Source organism: Leucopleurus acutus, assembly GCF_964270905.1.
Source record: "Leucopleurus acutus genome assembly, chromosome: 5".
Taxonomy (NCBI): domain Eukaryota; kingdom Metazoa; phylum Chordata; class Mammalia; order Artiodactyla; family Delphinidae; genus Leucopleurus; species Leucopleurus acutus.
The window spans coordinates 66,953,910-66,970,912 of NC_139147.1; the positions used below are offsets into that span (position 1 = coordinate 66,953,910).

A 17,003-nucleotide genomic window follows, 5' to 3' on the forward strand; every position below is an offset into this window, starting at 1 on the left:
CAGTAGCTGTGATGCATGGGCTTAGTTGCTTCCTGGCATGTGGGATCTTCCCAGACCAGGGCTGAAACCTGTGTCCCGTGCATTGGCAAGTGGATTCCTAACCACTGTGCCACCAGGGAAGCCCCTGTGTTATTATTTCTTAAATTTCAAAATCAAACATGTGAATTACTGTTTCTTTCTAAGTTTAAAGTTCTATGAAAACTTTTATATTTTCTTCCTCCAAACTGAAATTACAAGCATTACTTAAATTATATGTTTTACCTTGTCATATTTTTCTGCTCTGTTTAGTTTATTATGCTTACCAAGTCTTATAATTTTAAAACCTTATTAATTTTTTTCAACATCTAAACAAAAATGTCAATGTAGCTGGTATGGGATATCACTTTACAAAAATGTTTATTGTAACTTGAGTTCTCCACAGGAACATAAGCTCATAATGAGGGTATAATGAGGGTGCAACCTTTTAAAAATAAAATGTAGAAATAACTTTGAAGACATATTATTTTGACAGAGTAATATTCCCTAAAAAAATCTGATTGAAGAGTTCCTGTCTGAGGAATTAATATCATGCAGAAATTTAATATACAAGGCACATTTATGAAAAAATGATCTGAAACTTTGCCAAAGATCTAGTATAAAAGTCTTCTCACCATTATCATTTATAATAGTGTAAAATTAGAAATAAATGAAATATCCAAGAATGTGGAAATGATTAAATACATTGTATAAATATCTGTATGACTGAATATATACTGACATTCAAAACAGTATTTCTGAAGAATATTTAATGAAATACGGAACACAAAATTTTGAGTTCACAACAAAATGTTTAGTTAAAAAACCCCCCAAATCAAAGTGGTATATACTGGACACTTCCAATTTGTTCAAAAATGTCCTGAAATGGACTAGAAATAAATGCTTAAATTTTGTAAAGTTTCTATAACAAGCACACCTACCTTACTTTTATAATCAGATATATATGACATTCATATAAATAGAAATATTAATAAAAAATGTGATCTCCAAGTATGTCTAACTGGTAGACAGAAGGTTTTTAGGATTCCTGTGTTTTTTTGCCTACTGTAGGCTGCAGTTCAACTCTGTTGGCCTGTACCTAAATGGATATCTTTTAAATTACTTTTTCAATGATGCTTTATAGTATTTAGGAAGAGAATGCAGTGAACCTTGACTAAATAAATTATATAAAGACAGAATTCTGGATTGGAAAGAACCTTAAAGATCATCTAGTCCAAACCTCTCCTTCAATTTCAGCAACAGTAAATCCAGAGATGCAAGCATCTTTTATATTAATAATAATGGGAAAATAAATTCAACTCTAAAGTAAGTTCCTATAAACTGTTTCACTAAAACAAAAGAATAATGAAAGTAATAACAATATATTTGTATAGTGGTTTGCATTCTACAAATTCATACATAATCACATTTTTTTCTTAAAATAACCTACATATATAAAGGAAAAACCGAGGGTAGGAGGCTGAAAGGAATTGTTAGTGCTTCAGTTAGTAAACTTAGTCCTGTCTCAAGACTAAATCCCTTTCTCTTACCACATCCCAACGTGATGGATGGATATGTGAAAATCTATTTTTAAATATGCACGAAGAGCTGACTTTAATTACATGTTTAATGGCAAATATTTGCGTTTTGCCCTAGAAGGCATGAGTTCTGTTTGCAATTCTGTCATTGATTGTGTGCTGAGCCATACTTTGTATGTTTTGGGTCTATCCTAATGACACTTGTCTGTTTATCTAAAACCCATGAGGGCTATGACATTATTTAATTAACCCTGTGGTTTCTCCCTTTGTGGGCTTGGAGTAGGCTGAATAAGGGATTTTAATGCTGGTTGCTATTTCCTGCCATATGACAAAAATCTGACAATTACCAATCAGTACCCCTCCTGAAGGATATATAATAAAGTCAGAAAAAAGTCAGACGAAGATTTAGGAAGGAAATATAATTCCTAATCCTTTTGAAAGTTTTGCCAGAAAGGCTATAGGTGGAACCTGTTTTTCAACTGTGTTCTCTTAATGAAATTCTAATTCTTAGACTGGCAAATACTAAAGGGTGGTGCTATAACTTGACTGAGGAGTCAGAAACGGGTGATAAGTTAAGTTGCTCAGTCCAAAAGCCAGTATCTCTAGTAAGCAGATTGGAAACGTTCACACTTGCTAATGTAAATAATTCCCAGCCTGGCCTTATGGTAAGTCTTGCATCATCATCCAGCTGTTATGATATTTCTGAGACTACGGCCTCTCTGAGCAATGTCTAATTAGTTACAGAATAACTGATTTTCTTTGGTGGGAATACTCCCCTGGGACTCTTAATATACTTCAAATTATACTGAGATTTATTGTGAGATAAGACTTCCTATTATCTTGCCATCCCAAATGTTCTCTGCTGCTAGTTCTCACTCCCCCGCCAACTCTCAAATGTCTTTTTAGGTCTAGTATCCAAACTCCTTAGCATATATTTTTCCTTTCTTTTATCTCTTCTGTCTGTTTTATCCTAATATTTATATTCTATAATAATTTCCTTTTCTGATATCAAATATCTATATAATGGGATTTCTTTTTTTTCTCTAAAGAAAGGTAACAGCATGAGGAAAGAGCTTTGAGGTATGACTTATAGGAGTCCAAATTCCTATTTCACAACCTACTAAATGTATGATATTGGACATACTACTTAACCCTTCTTTGCTTCCATTTTCTCACCTGTAAAATAGAGTTATCAATAGCTACCATACATGACTGTGTGAGAATTAAATAAGAAATGAAATGTAAAATTGTTTACACAGTCCCAGGTCATAATAGATGCTCTCCTCAAAGAACCTTGAATTTGATTGCCACATTATTATGGGCTGAATTGTGTCCCTCCTACCCCCAAATTCTTATTTGAAGCCCTAACACCCAGTACCTCAGAATGTGACTGTATTTGGAGATAGGGCATTTAAGAGAGTAAGTTAAAATGAGACCATTAGGGTGGGCCTTAATCCAATCTGAATGGTGTCCTTATAGAAGAAAATTTGGACACACAGAGACACCAGTGATGCACACCACAGAAGAAAGACCATGTGAGGATACAGTAAGAAGGAAGTAATATACAAGCCAAGGACAGAGGCCTCAGAAGAAACCAACCCTGCTGACACTTTGATCTCGGACTTCTAGCCTACAGACTGTGAGATACTTAGTTTCTGTGTTTTAAGCCGCCCAGTCTGTAGTATTTTGTTATGGCAGCCCTAGCAAACTAGTACACATATATTCACTATTTCAGAGGAATTGACCCCCACACTTCTCCTGTTCCTGTTTTTATTTAATTCTCCACTTAGCGATAGGGCAGTGATTAAGAGCATAATCTTAGAAGTTAGCCTTGAATTTGAAGACTGGGTTATATACATAAGTGAACTCAGGTGAACTTCTCAAATGTTTTTGAGTCGCAAATTTCTTCACGTGTGAAATGGGGATAATACCTATCTCATAGAGTTATAGTAAGGATGAAGTTTAAAAAGATGTTTATAAATTTCATAGTATACTGTCTGGCATACAGGTGCTAAATAAGTTGTAGAATTTATCAACTTTATGTATGATGGACCATTTGCCTGCATTTTGTCAATTTGGCTTAGTTTTCTCCAAGCCTGGTCAGTTTAGTAAATCTTCTCTTTATGAAGTGCCACACACATACATACTTTCTACGATTATTTGATTATTTTTGGGGTGTGGAAAAGCAGCATCTGTTAGCTTCCTTGTTGGCTTGAAGCCAAGATCACAAACCCATAAAGTGAGTTGTAATATATTTTAAACATATATCCGAAAAATCCTTCTAATGTATTAGACTTGTTTAAATTATCTGATAACTTTTCTCCAAGGACCAAGTTAGGCTATTTTTCTTTCTTGAAGTTCTTCAAACTTTTCATTTTAGGAAAACATCATGGCTTATCAGAAACTCCACTCCATGAGGTATTCTAGTTTGCAGTAGAAAGAACATAGTTCTACAATTTCAGTATCTGACTCAATTCTAAAGTTCTCTATATTATTTATAAGGTATATTTCATAGTCTGGTCTCATTCCCTTTACCAGATGGTTTATAGAATAACATCTTATTTCTCTTTAATTAATTAAGAATGGAATTTGCTTCCATAGATATTTCACTATGCTTCTCTTACCTAGTAAGAATTTTAGGCTATAAATGCTTATGCTGTCTCCTCATGTATATAATTCACCCTATCTCTTGCTCATTTCTTTTGCTCACAGTTTGTAAACTGGCATCATAATATCCTTTGTCCCCAGTGTCTCTCTCTCTCTCTCTCTGTGAGACTGCAATTATGTGAAGATTTTTACTTGCTATAATTTATTCAAATTAATATTTACTGAGCACTTACTATGTATAAGACACTGTGTTACGTATCTACTGTGGAGGAAGAAGAATATTTAGAATAGCCTCAAAGAGTCCACAGTCTCATTCTAATCATATTTTTTAGGCTTCTAATATTTGTTTGAAAACATTTATATATTCTGATGACTTTTCTTCCACTTCCCATTCCTATTTGTTGTCCCATCTGAAGAGATATCTACTCTGTCACCTCTTTTTTTTTTTGTGGTACACGGGCCTCTCACTGTTGTGGCCTCTCCCGTTGTGGAGCACAGGCTCCGGACATGCAGGCTCAGTGGGCATGGCTCATGGGCCCAGCCGCTCTGTGGCATGGGGGATCATCCCGGACCGGGGCACGAACCCGTGTCCCCTGCATCGGCAGGCAGACTCTCAACCACTGCGCCACCAGGGAAGCCCTCTGTCCTCTTTTTAACTCAAGAAAGCCAATGAATTCCCTCCAGGTCCTCAAGCAGAGTCTTTGTCAATCTGTTTTGTGTGCTTTTTCATTCTCAGTTCTCCCATAATATTTAGAATAAAACCACCACTTAGTTTGCTAAGATAGTATAGTGTTAGTGATTAGCAGCTTAGGGGGTTTTCTTGCAAACATTACCTGTCACTTTGCTGAATTAGGATATCTTCTTTCTTCATTCTCATCAAAAGACCAAACAATCACTTGCTATAGGTTTGTTTCCCTTTATTTGAAAATTAAGGAGTTGCCAATAGACCTTCTGATGAAGGAAAGGAGGACATCTAAATCCATTATTTTAGACCACAATGCCTACTTCTCAAAGAGTTGAAGCAATTCCCCTCTCCCCTTTTTAAAAGAAAAGCAAGACATAAAAAAGAGGAAAGCAAACTCTTCAGCCTCACTAGGCACCCATGCTTAGAGGTGAAATGGGCCAGGAAGAAGAGAAGAAAAAGAAGAAAAAGAGAGTAAGGACAGATACACATTGTTAGGAATCCAATATAAAATTTGGAACCCTACTAAAATGGGTTTACATCAGACATGGCATTTGCTTCACCCTTATTTTTACCCCTCCAAAACCAGATATAATTGGGTGCCATCTCATAAATCTTTTACTAATGACTGTCAATAACCCAATTGTTCAAAACCCTTTAAGCACCTCTTATGTGTGAAACATTGTGTCAGGTGCTGAATAAGATAGGAGAAATATACAATACCATGTCTGACTACAAGAGCATTACTTTCTAACTGTGGCAATAAGAGACTACTAGGCAGTATTGGAGGGGTCCTTGGGAGGTCTCCAAAGGAGTAAAATAGTACTAAAAAAATAAAAAAGAGAACATGAGCATTGAGCTGAGGATCCAAAAAAACTGTGCTCTATTCTCTCTGCCATTTCCTTGCTATGTGACCTTGGGCAACTCATTTCTCTTTCAGGTCTCCCCTTTCATCCCTCATCCCTTCCATTCGCTTCCTCCAAAGGAAAAAAAAAAAGAGAGAGAAAAGAAAAGAAAGAAAAAGAAGAGGTTATCCTAGAAGATCGCTAAAATGTAAGAATATATGGGATGATTACTAATAAGCTCTGTTGCATTGCCCAGATTGTAGTCTACAGCTTGCTATGGTCCCCTGAGCTGCCCTTCATTTTCGGAGATGAAGAAATCGAGGTCCAAAATTCCCCAAATTCAGTAGCAAGTTAGGACTCAGAACCACATCTTCCCATGCATCTTTCAAAATGATTATAGTGACTCATAGAAAAAGCTTAAAAAATATTTTTGACATGGCTTACTAAGTGAGAGAGATGTTTCTTAAAATTTTTTTTTTGTATATATGAACATGGGAGGAAGGGACAAGTCTACGTATTGGAACAAGGTGAGCGATTCATTCCTCAGGATCTGAAAGGCTGTATATTCCAAAACTCTATTGCAATAACAATCCATTTGGCAGATGTGACCTGTTAAACAATTATACAAGTAGCACGGCAGTGAGGGAAGCCCATAGATGCACCTGGAGAGCGGGAAGAGGCTCAGAGGTGGTAAACTGCAAAATAGTTGCTCAAATCACAATATTGTCCAGAGTCAGACCTAGGGAAACCCTTCCTGCAGCCTTGAAGGCGCCCAAGTTCTCACGCTTCCTGGCATTCTATTGATTCACACTTGTGTCCTTCAACAGGTAGCGCCAATTACAGCCCACAAAGCACGGCCCCCCAGCATAGTGGCCAATACCGCTGTCAATCAAATACTTCACCTGCCTTTCTAAATTTTCCCCTCCCCCTTTCATTGGCGCTTCTTTCGACCTATCCACAAATTTCTTCCGCGCCTCGCACCGCGGAACTTGGCTATTTGGAGCCTAGGATTGGAGCCGAGGCTACTCCCGCCCTTTGACGTACCGGAGCTCTCCGCCCCTTTCGCGGGCCCCTAGCAGCCAGGGGAGAAGGGGCGGGCGAGCGAGGGGGTGGTTTGGGGGCGGGGCTTGCCTCCCACGGCGGGAGGGCGGAGCCTGCGGTGGAGACTGCCTGCTCCGGTAGGACCTCGGAGAGCGCCGGACGCTGCTACCAGAGGGACTGGAGAAGCGGCTGGAGCCGGGCCGGACCGACGCCTGCGAGCCCGCATCTCTCCGCACTCACAGCTTTCCGGGCTGGCAGGCGGATAGTAGCGGCTGAGGAAGGTGCCTAAGTCGGGAGTCAGTCATCCCTCTGGGACGCCGACGCCGCCGTCCAACCGCGGCTCCCTCACACCTGTGTGTGTGTCTGTGCGCGTGAGCGCCCGCGCGCGTATGTCTGCGTGAGGGTGTTTGCGTGTGCTCTGGCTGGGCGCGCGAATGTCTGTGTGAGGGTGTTTGCGTGTTAGCGCGCCCGCGGGCGAGAGCCCGGCGCCTAGGCGCTCGGCCCGGGGAGGGACCGCGGGAGCGGCGGCTCTCCTTGCCCAGCAGGCTGTGGCGGGACTCGGGCCGCAACCGTCGTCACCACTGCCTCATGTCCCCCAAGAGCCACCAACGTGCTGCGGGGAGAGCGGACGGGCGGGCTAGCGAGGCGGCGGCTGCGGGCAGAGCGGGGCGGGGGTGGTGGTGGTGGTGGTGGTGGTGGTGGTGGTGGTGGTGGTGGTGGTGGTGGTGGTGGTGGTGGTGGTGGTGGTGGTGGTGGTGGTGGTGGTGGTGGTGTGGAGGGTGAGAGCAGCGGGGTGGGGGCAGAGACTCGGGGAGGGAAGGGGGAGACGGAGGGGGAAGCGGAGGCAGTCGGCGCCGCTGCTGGCCCCTCCCGTCGGCTGTTGCTGTGGGTCACCTGCAAGTGTTTTGGGGTCCGGGCTGTACCGGGTGGAAATGGAAAAAGGCCCCCTCACCACCCCGTGTTTCCTGTTGAGAAAAAGGGAGCTTTGAAGATGATGAGGGAAAGCCCAGAAGGTGGTGGCAGAATAAATACGAGCTCTCCCCCACCACCATTTTTCTGAAAATAAAATACTGTGAGCTCAACCTTTAGGAGGAAAGCCCACCTTTAAGAAAGAGAGTCTTGGTCTGATGGACTCTGGTTTGATTGTATAATAATGATGATATAATGCTAATGACGATGATGACACTGCCTTTTATTTTTACCCCGGTGCTGATAAAGCGTAGCTACAGCTGGGGATAAAGCCCTTGAAAATTTGGTGTCTGAGGAGGGAATACTGGTGCTTTTGGAGTTGTGTTTTCTTTTTCTTTTTCAAGGATATGCTTTTTAGAATTAAAATTTGACCAAAGGTTGATTTTTTTCCTTTTTTTTTACTCATTGAAAGCCAATGCTCGTAAAATGCGGACTGGCTACTGCCATGACTGATGAAAAGCTAAACACTTTTACCCACGTATAATTCCATGTGTTAAGTCACCCTTTCCTTTGAATTTCTCAACAGTTTTTAAAATGAAGAAGTTTAATTTCCGAAAAGTTTTGGATGGCTTAACTGCCTCCTCCCCTGGCAGTAGTAGCAGCAGTGGCAGTAACAGTGGTGGCGGGGCTGGAAGTGGTTCCATGCATCCAGGAGGGACTGCAGGGGTTCTCAGAGAGGAGATTCAGGAAACCTTGACTTCAGACTATTTCCAGATTTGTAAGGTAAGTTTTGAATTGGCTTAAAGCTTATTATTTCTTTATTTTACTACTGTGAGGAAAGAATTAAAACACTCCAGGGACTGGAAATTGTTGAGATGCCAGTATCAGAGAGTCTGGTGCAGAGAATTTTGTGGGTAGGTCAGTTTGAATTAAGATATTCCAAGCATCAACTTAAAAAGCAATGATAGTTTAAGAGGGAAATAAGCAAACATAAAAAGTAGACTCTGCAAGATAATATTAAGGCCCATTAATGGACTACTTTTTAAATTTAATATTTATGTATAAATAGTTAATCCCATGCTGTCATTCAGAGAAACTAATTTTATTTCACTGTTCAGTATAAAATGATTAAAGCTATTAAGATGTTGCTAGAATTAAGTGGATAAGAGCTAGATGAATATGTCCATTTTAAAATATCTAGTGGCAGTGTTTAAAATTCTGAATAAAAACACACCCAGATTTTTAAATTCTTAATAAACAAACAAACAAACGCTATGGGCTTAATACTTGTAAGAACTCAAAAATAGCCTGTGTTCTGGTTTAGTGAGGAAGCATTTTCGGTAATTATACTTTAATATTGAACTTCTAATAAATAAGCAAAAGAAAGAGTTTCTGATGGGGAGAGATGAGAATTTACAAAACAAGCATTGTGTTAATATATAGAGATAATTGTTTTATTTTCTGACATCAAGTGATTTATAATTTGTATTGTCCTTTTTTGGGGGGTAGCCTAAGAATGTGCTTTTGACGTGTCATGTGCAGTAAGAAAGTTACCAAGTCATTCATATGATGCAGATGAATATAGTTTTATAAATGTGTTTGAATACATGAGAAGAAATAGTAAATTTTTGAAATTAAGTATTAAATTTTTCAGTAATTCAACACAAATTTTTTTGAAATTATTAAAATTATTTTTGTAGTAAACAGATTATGTGTCATGGGATAAGTTTCAATTATTCCCTTAATTTCTGTTCCCAGTAGGGTCATTATAAAAACAAATCTATAATTACTAAAATATTATAAATTACATAAAAGCGAGTTTATTTAGAATTAGGTTAGATAAACAGATTTAATTCTAATCTACCCTGTGAAATTTGTATACAATACAATTTTGTATACAAAGTTGTATACAATTTTGTCCTCACTTTGAAATAATAGATATTTTGTCAGATTAGGGAGGAGCTTAATAGTGGTCATGAGGCAAATATGTGAAAGGGTCCTAAAGGCCAAATTTGAACTGCTAAGCAGGGGACTTAGGCCCTGATTCTCTAATCTTTGATGTATTACTATTACCATTCCAAGAATCTTAAAAAATTTCCAAAGTCTCTCAGTTCGTGAATATGATAGTAATGCAGGATAGTTTTAGTAGAGGTAAACTTGATATAGAAAAGATAAATTTCTGAAACAGAATGGCATTGGACTGTTGATGGTATAAACTGGTAGAGAAGGTTTTAAGTAAAACATTTCAGGGGAAATGGGTGAATGCAAGAGAGGAAAATGGGATAGATAATCACCTTCCTATTTATTTAGGCAAGACAGTCATGCAAAGTGGCTGAAGTTAAATATGTATTACTTCAAAAACATATGGGATGGTAGGTAGAGCACTGGCCTAGGAATCAGAAAATTTATATTTTATTTAAAGCTCTGCCACTTGCCAGCCACATATTCTTTGGAAAGCCATTTATCTGCCTTGTGACTTGATTTTCTCATCCGTAGTATGGTAATAAGTATTTCTGCTCTTCTTACCTAAGAGGGTAGTTGGGAAGATCAAACAAGACAATTAGGTGAAGGCAATGTATAAGTTGGAAAAGGCAGTGAAACGCATATTTATATGATTGTTAAAGTTTTAAAATCACCTTGTTCTTGGTGGAATGACTATAACCAGTGGGTTATAAAATATTAGGTAACAATATTCAAAGAAATTATAAGGATAGAAAGCTATGTGAGCTGAACACTAATAGTATTGAAATCTCACTAAATGGGGAAAGTTCTGTGACATCTTTAGATAGGAATATAGTTAATTTTAAAAAGTGGTTATATGACTTTAGGTTACCTGGACTGTAATAAAATGTGTAAAGATGCATTAAGGAAACTCCAAAATTAAAACTGTTACTAAAATGGGGAATTAATTTGGACTCACTGATTAGATGTGCAAAGAACATTCTATTCTGAGTACTAAGCAGTTGGTACCTTCTGAGTACTTCTACCTTTTCAATATGGCCAAAATTAAAGTACAAATCAAGAATCTGCTCTTTTGAAAACTATCTTCCTCTCTATTATTTGATTGGTTGTCAAATTCTATCCTATTTCCTTAGTATTTTTACAATTTATTCCCTTTTCACCATCTCCGGTACTTGTTCATTCCACCGTATTTTCTTGCCTGGTCTCTTCTTTTTTGTGTGTGTGTATGTAAAATTTATTTTGGATCTATAACATGTTTACTGATTTGAATAAGGCTTATTTCATTAACATGTAATTTCCCCCCTGTAACTGTTACTAACAATGCACTCTGTTGAATCTCTCTCTGGTATCAGGTTCTCTTTAACAATTCAGTCCAATTTCATAACCTTAAAAAACACCTTTATTGTGAAAAGGAGGGATAAAGTGTTTAAAAAGCTTCTCTGACTGCACCTTGTTTTATAGTTTTGATTTTGGAACATGTGAACATTTCATATAATTAAAAAATTTGGATCAAAAAGGAAAAAAACTCCTACAAATCTGAAACAAATACCACAACCTAGGAGTATATAAAATTGATAGTATAAACCACACAGAAAAAAACAATTATTTCAAATGACATTAAAACTCAAACTTTTGGGCTTCCCTGGTGGCGCAGTGGTTGAGAGTCCGCCTGCCGGTGCAGGGGACACGGGTTCATGCCCTGGTTCGGGAAGATCCCACATGCCGCGGAGCGGCTGGGCCTGTGAGCCATGGCTGCTGAGCCTGCGCGTCCGGAGCCTGTGCTCTGCAACGGGAGAGGCCACAACAGTGAGAGGCCCGCGTACCGCAAAAAAAAACCAAAAAACAAAAAACTCAAACTTTTAATGGACCTCCATGGTGAGGTATATCCTAAAGAGCAAAAAGAACCACAGTGAAATATTCAGTTGCAATTCATAGTTCTTTTTGACCACACAGCTTGTGCAAGTGAAAGCATGCAAGTGAAAGCTTGGAGTCCTAACCACTGGACCACCAGGGAAGTCCCACAATTGATAGTTCTGTTGTTAGTAGTAATACTAGTCTTGTAGCTTTGAAACTATTTTATGCATAATATACATTATATATGTATATGTTATGTATATGCATAAGCAAATACGCAATCATGTTAATGTCATTAAAACCAAGATTTTCAGTGTGAAAGCAAAGGGATACAAATATAATAATTGATGATTTAATTGTTCACTTCAATTGGAAATATCCATATGAATGCATGATTTAGTTTTCTTTCTGAAATTCACATATTTCCTAGCTTTATTTACTGAGAGGGCATAGAAATAGTGACAGTAGAAGTGAGCATCCCCAGTGCTGATCATAGTCTCTGAAAGCCATTTACCAACAAAAGGAAGAAGGGCTTCTTGAAAAGAATGGCTGATTCTAGGTCCCGGGCAGGAAATGTACCAGATGAACTTGATACCTCTTGCTATGCCAGAAAGCAGGAATGCTTTCCATACCACTGGGATTGTGTGTATACAGGGGTCAACTTCAAGGAGTTCACATTGGCCAAATTTGGGACAATTTGAACCTTGAATACTGCAATGTATAAAGCATAACGTATACAGGCATACCTCATTTTATTGTGCTTTGCTTAATTGCGCTTTGCAGATACTGTGCTTTTTACAAATTGAAAGTTTGTGGCAACCCTGCGTCAAGTAATTCTATTGGAACAATTTTTCCAACAGCATTTGCTCATTCCATGTCTCTGTGTCACGTTTAGGTAATTCTCACAATAATTCAAACTTTTTCATTATAATTATATTTGTTGTGATCTGTGATCCGTGATCTTTGATGTTACTATTGTAATTGTTTTGGGGCACCACGAACCTGTGCCCATTTTTTTTTTAACATCTTTATTGGAGTATAATTGCTTAATGGTGTGTTAGTTTCTGCTGTATAACAAAGTGAATCAGCTGTACATATACATATATCCCCATATCTCTTCCTTCTTGTGTCTCCCTCCCTCCCACCCTCCCTATCCCATCCCTCTAGGTGGTCACAAAGCACAGAGCTGATCTCCCTGTGCTATGCGGTTGCTTCCCACTAGCTATCGATTTTACACTTGGTAGTGTATATATGTCCATGCCACTCTCTCACTTTGTTCCAGCTTATGCTTCCCCCTCCCCGTGTCCTCAAGTCCATTCTCTAGTAGGTCTGCGTCTTTATTTCCGTCCTGCCTCTAGGTTCTTTATGACCATTTTTTTTTTTTTTAGATTCCATATATATGTGTTAGCATACGGTATTTGTTTTTCTCTTTCTGACTTACTTCACTCTGTATGACAGACTCTAGGTCCATCCACCTCACTACAAATAACTCGATTTCATTTCTTTTTATGGCTGAGTAATATTCCATTGTATATATGTGCCACATCTTTTTTATCCATTCATCTGTCGATGGACACTTAGGTTGCTTCCATGTCCTGGCTATTGTAAATAGAGCTGCAATGAACATTGTGGTACATGACTCTTTTTGAATTATGGTTTTCTCAGGGTATGTGCCCAGTAGTGGGATTGCTGGGTCGTATGGTAGTTCTATTTTTAGTTTTTTAAGGAACCTCCATACTGTTCTCCATAGTGGCTGTATCAATTTACATTCCCACCAACAGTGCAAGAGGGTTCCCTTTTCTCCACACTCTCTCCAGCATTTATTGTTTGTAGATTTTTTGATGATGGCCATTCTGACCGGTGTGAGGTGATACCTCATTGTAGTTTTTATTTTCATTTCTCTAATTAATGATGTTGAGTATTCTTTCATGTGTTTGTTTTGCCTGGTCTCTTGAAATCACTTCCTAACTGATTTTGTCACCTCTTGTTTTACCCTATTCCAATTCATTTTGTTATAATAATGGTTATTTCTGAATTATAATGTAATTATGTCATTTTCCCTGCTAAAAATTCTATGTTGGTTTCCCTAGAGCAGTGGTGATCTAGAAACAAGGGTCTTATGTAAAATCCAAGCAAAATAACACCTATTAAAACAAATAAATATGGTACTTTATTGGTGTACATTAAAAAAATAAATTATAATAAATTATTCAGTCAATAAATAAAAAACTTTTTTATATTTGGTTTTGTTGTATGATATTATCCATAGACAGGTCGTAGGATATTTGCTAACCTTAAAAAAGTAAAAGTACAGCCTTTATAATCAGTGACACATCTATATGAAGTTCAAAAAGAGAAATGGTAGAAGAAATTTTTGTTCAAGGTCAGCAAAAAACAGGTTAACGGCATCGGTTTACTGCAGTGTTTTAAGTTCAGTATGTATGCATTTGAATTCCCATGTTGTTCAGATGTTTGTGCAGTAATGAACTGCCTTTTCCAAACTTGAATTCCATGAACACAATTTGAAACCACTGCTCTATACACTAAACTTCAAACTGTTTAATTGATCTTTATATAGTTCCTTTCAAAAGGGGCTCATGTTTACCTTTCCATCCTCATTTCCTTGATACACTAAATATATTGTATTCCCTGAAAGCACCATATTTTCTCATATCTCAACGCCTTTTCTTAGCTTATTGCTACAGATTAGAATATCTCTTCCAGCTTTAATATAATTAGAGAATTCCAGTTACTTTTCATTACTTTGTAGTTGAAACACCATCTATATGAAACCAGCTCTGACCACTGCCTTCCTCATCTACCCACCCCAGGCAGAGTTAGGTTTTTTTTCCTCCTCTTCTCTGTTTGCGTATAGCATCTGCTCTAGTGTGAATTTAGCAACTTATTGTGGTTAAAAAAGATTTTTTTGTCACTACTATTATACTATGAACTCTGGGAGACAATTATATTTTATTTTCTTATTATTGTTAGGGTGCTCACTACCTGTTAGGCCACTGGTTCTTAACTCTGTCTAAAAGAAAGATTTCTAGTTCTACTCCAGTCTTAGAAAATCAGAGTTTCTAGGAATTGGGCCTAGGCACATGCATTTTTAAAAAAGACCCCACAGGAGATTCTGATGCACAGTCAATATTGAGAACCAGTATAGCAGGCACTTGATATACTTTATAAATGAAGTAGCATATACATGGTTGGTTGATTAATTGAAAAGAGATTAAAGCATAAAGTCATTAATAATGATATATGTCTTAAACATTTTATTTTAAATGAAAACATTTAAATATGCATCAATTTACAAATCACTTGATAAATGACCAAGATTATTTTGTTGCACACTGGTTCTCTGATTAGAGTTCTATGTGAATTTCTCATCCATAAACCGTCCCAAATTCATTACGTGCAATTTTCAGTTTTTGTTTGTTTAAAGTAGAATAAGGAGGAAACTTCAGTGTCAGATGAGATATATATTTCAACAAGCAAATAAATTATATATATATACGTATACATATATATGTATATATATCAGCTGACAGTTTATACACATGGGTGTATAATCTAGATGAATATATATATATATATATATATATATATACACAGACCTATATACAAAGTATAGATGAACATACATATGTGTGTGTGTATATATATATATACATATATTTTTTTTCTAGATTTATTTTGTGTTCATCCCTATAGCTACCTGGCCCACACCTAGTTAGTCTGGGAGCAGGAGGGTGTGAGTATTCTAGCTACAAGTTTACTAGTTTCAAGCATTTAATGAACCATTAGTATCAATCTGTGTTTTACAAAGAGAATGGAGAGTTTTTGTTAATCTAGTAATTTGCTTAAGTTAAAATTAGAAAGCTTCATCTGCAAAATATCCCATCTGACCTTCGTAACAGTCCTATAAAGAAGCCAAGGGTAGTGTTAATATTTTCCTTTTACTGAGAAGATATCTGAGACCAGAGAATTTAAGTGGTATCCTTACATCTCCAAGTTGGTAAGAGACATAGATAAGTTTAATGCTCTGGTTTTTGATTCTCAAATCCAGTACTTTTTCTGCTTCATTTTTCTTACTTATTAGAAAAGGCAACATGATTAATTCCTTAGGAAACATAGAGACTTTGAGAAGATAAAGACTATTCTGTTGCCTCTCCCTTAAAAATACATCTCAAATCTGACCATGTCTCTTCCACCACATGTCTTGCCTGGGCTACTATTTTATGGCCTTTTCGGGTTTCCCCTGCTTTCACTCAATCTTCACCACAGTCTCATAATAGGTAGAAGAATCCTTTTAAAATTTAAATCATATCATGTCATTCCTGCTCAGAGTTCTTCAATGGCTTTTCATTTCTCTTAAAAATAAAATCAAAAGTCCTGTTATGTCTTACAAAGCTCTAAATGATCTGGCCCCTGACAAGACATGATTTTCAACTGTTTTCTGTTACTTATTCTGCACCAGCTACACTTGCTTTCTTACTGTTTCTCAGACATGATTCCTGCCTCAGGGCTTTTGCATTTGCTGTTTCCTTTACCTGGAACGTTTTCCCCCCAAATAATTATATTACTTGTTCCCTTTACATCATTTAATTCTTAGTTCAACTGTTAACTTCTCCGAGAGATCTTCATTGACCACTGCTCATCCCCTTTACTCTCTACCCTTATCCTGATATTTTTTCTTGATAACACTTATAACTGCCTGTTATTAAATTATATATTTATTTGCTTGGTTTTTTGCTTCTCCTATTATAATGTAATTCCATGAGGACAGAGCTTTATTTTGTTCACAACTATCTCTAATTCCTAGAGCAGAGCTTGCCACATAGAAGGCAGTCAAATATTTGTTGAGTGAATAAATGAGAGCAAGGAATCTGATAGAGTGATGTATTAAGAGCAAAATAGATATATTTTGAACAATTTTTTGGAAAAGGCTTTTATTAAATACATTTTATATTACATAAACACAAGGAAACCACTGAGCAAAAGAGTGACACCACTTTAGGAACATGGTATATATTTTTTAGAAAGATATGGAAAAGAAGATTGTAGAAAGATTCAGTTAAATTTATTTCAATTTTTATTTTTGTTTCCAAATGATCTTTTTAGGGGAACAATTCAGAAATATTAGACTGACAGTGACAAACATACAGGATGTTCTATACCTAATTAACAAAATAGACAAAATAAATATATCATTAGAACCAGATGGCGTAATAGCTGAAGTTTGAATAAACTCTTAAATTAACCAACTCACTATTCATCAACATTTATAAGTTGAATTTATAAATAGTCATGGTGTCAGAGACAATGTGTAGGTAACTAGTGTAACTTCTTACATGGAAATGGATTTGTAATCATGATATTCATACCAAACATAATATCAGATCTTTCCAGATAAACTGGTGTAAGCTCAGAAACATGGTCGTGGACTGTGGAGAGTTGGGCTTTCCAGGACCCTGGAAAGCTGAAAGGAGATTAATTGCCTAGATATCCCTTCCTCAGGTTTTTCATTGTCCCATATTCTTCCAATTT

At 37.4% G+C, this 17,003-nt stretch overlaps 1 protein-coding gene across 2 annotated transcripts in view; it reads left to right on the forward strand.

Annotated features, from left to right (window-relative positions):
* The first annotated feature begins 6,880 nt into the window (after positions 1-6,880).
* STXBP5L (syntaxin binding protein 5L) overlaps positions 6,881-17,003 on the forward strand; it is a 377,334-nt gene continuing 367,211 nt past the window's right edge. The window contains exons 1-2 of one of the 2 annotated variants that reach the window (XM_082839711.1): positions 6,881-7,009; positions 8,224-8,420. In XM_082839711.1, the coding sequence (XP_082695837.1) occupies positions 8,232-8,420 (189 nt within the window). In that variant the 5' untranslated portion in view covers positions 6,881-7,009; positions 8,224-8,231. The remainder of the gene's footprint in view (positions 7,010-8,223; positions 8,421-17,003) is intronic. The other variant, XM_082839710.1, reaches the window with a different exon arrangement.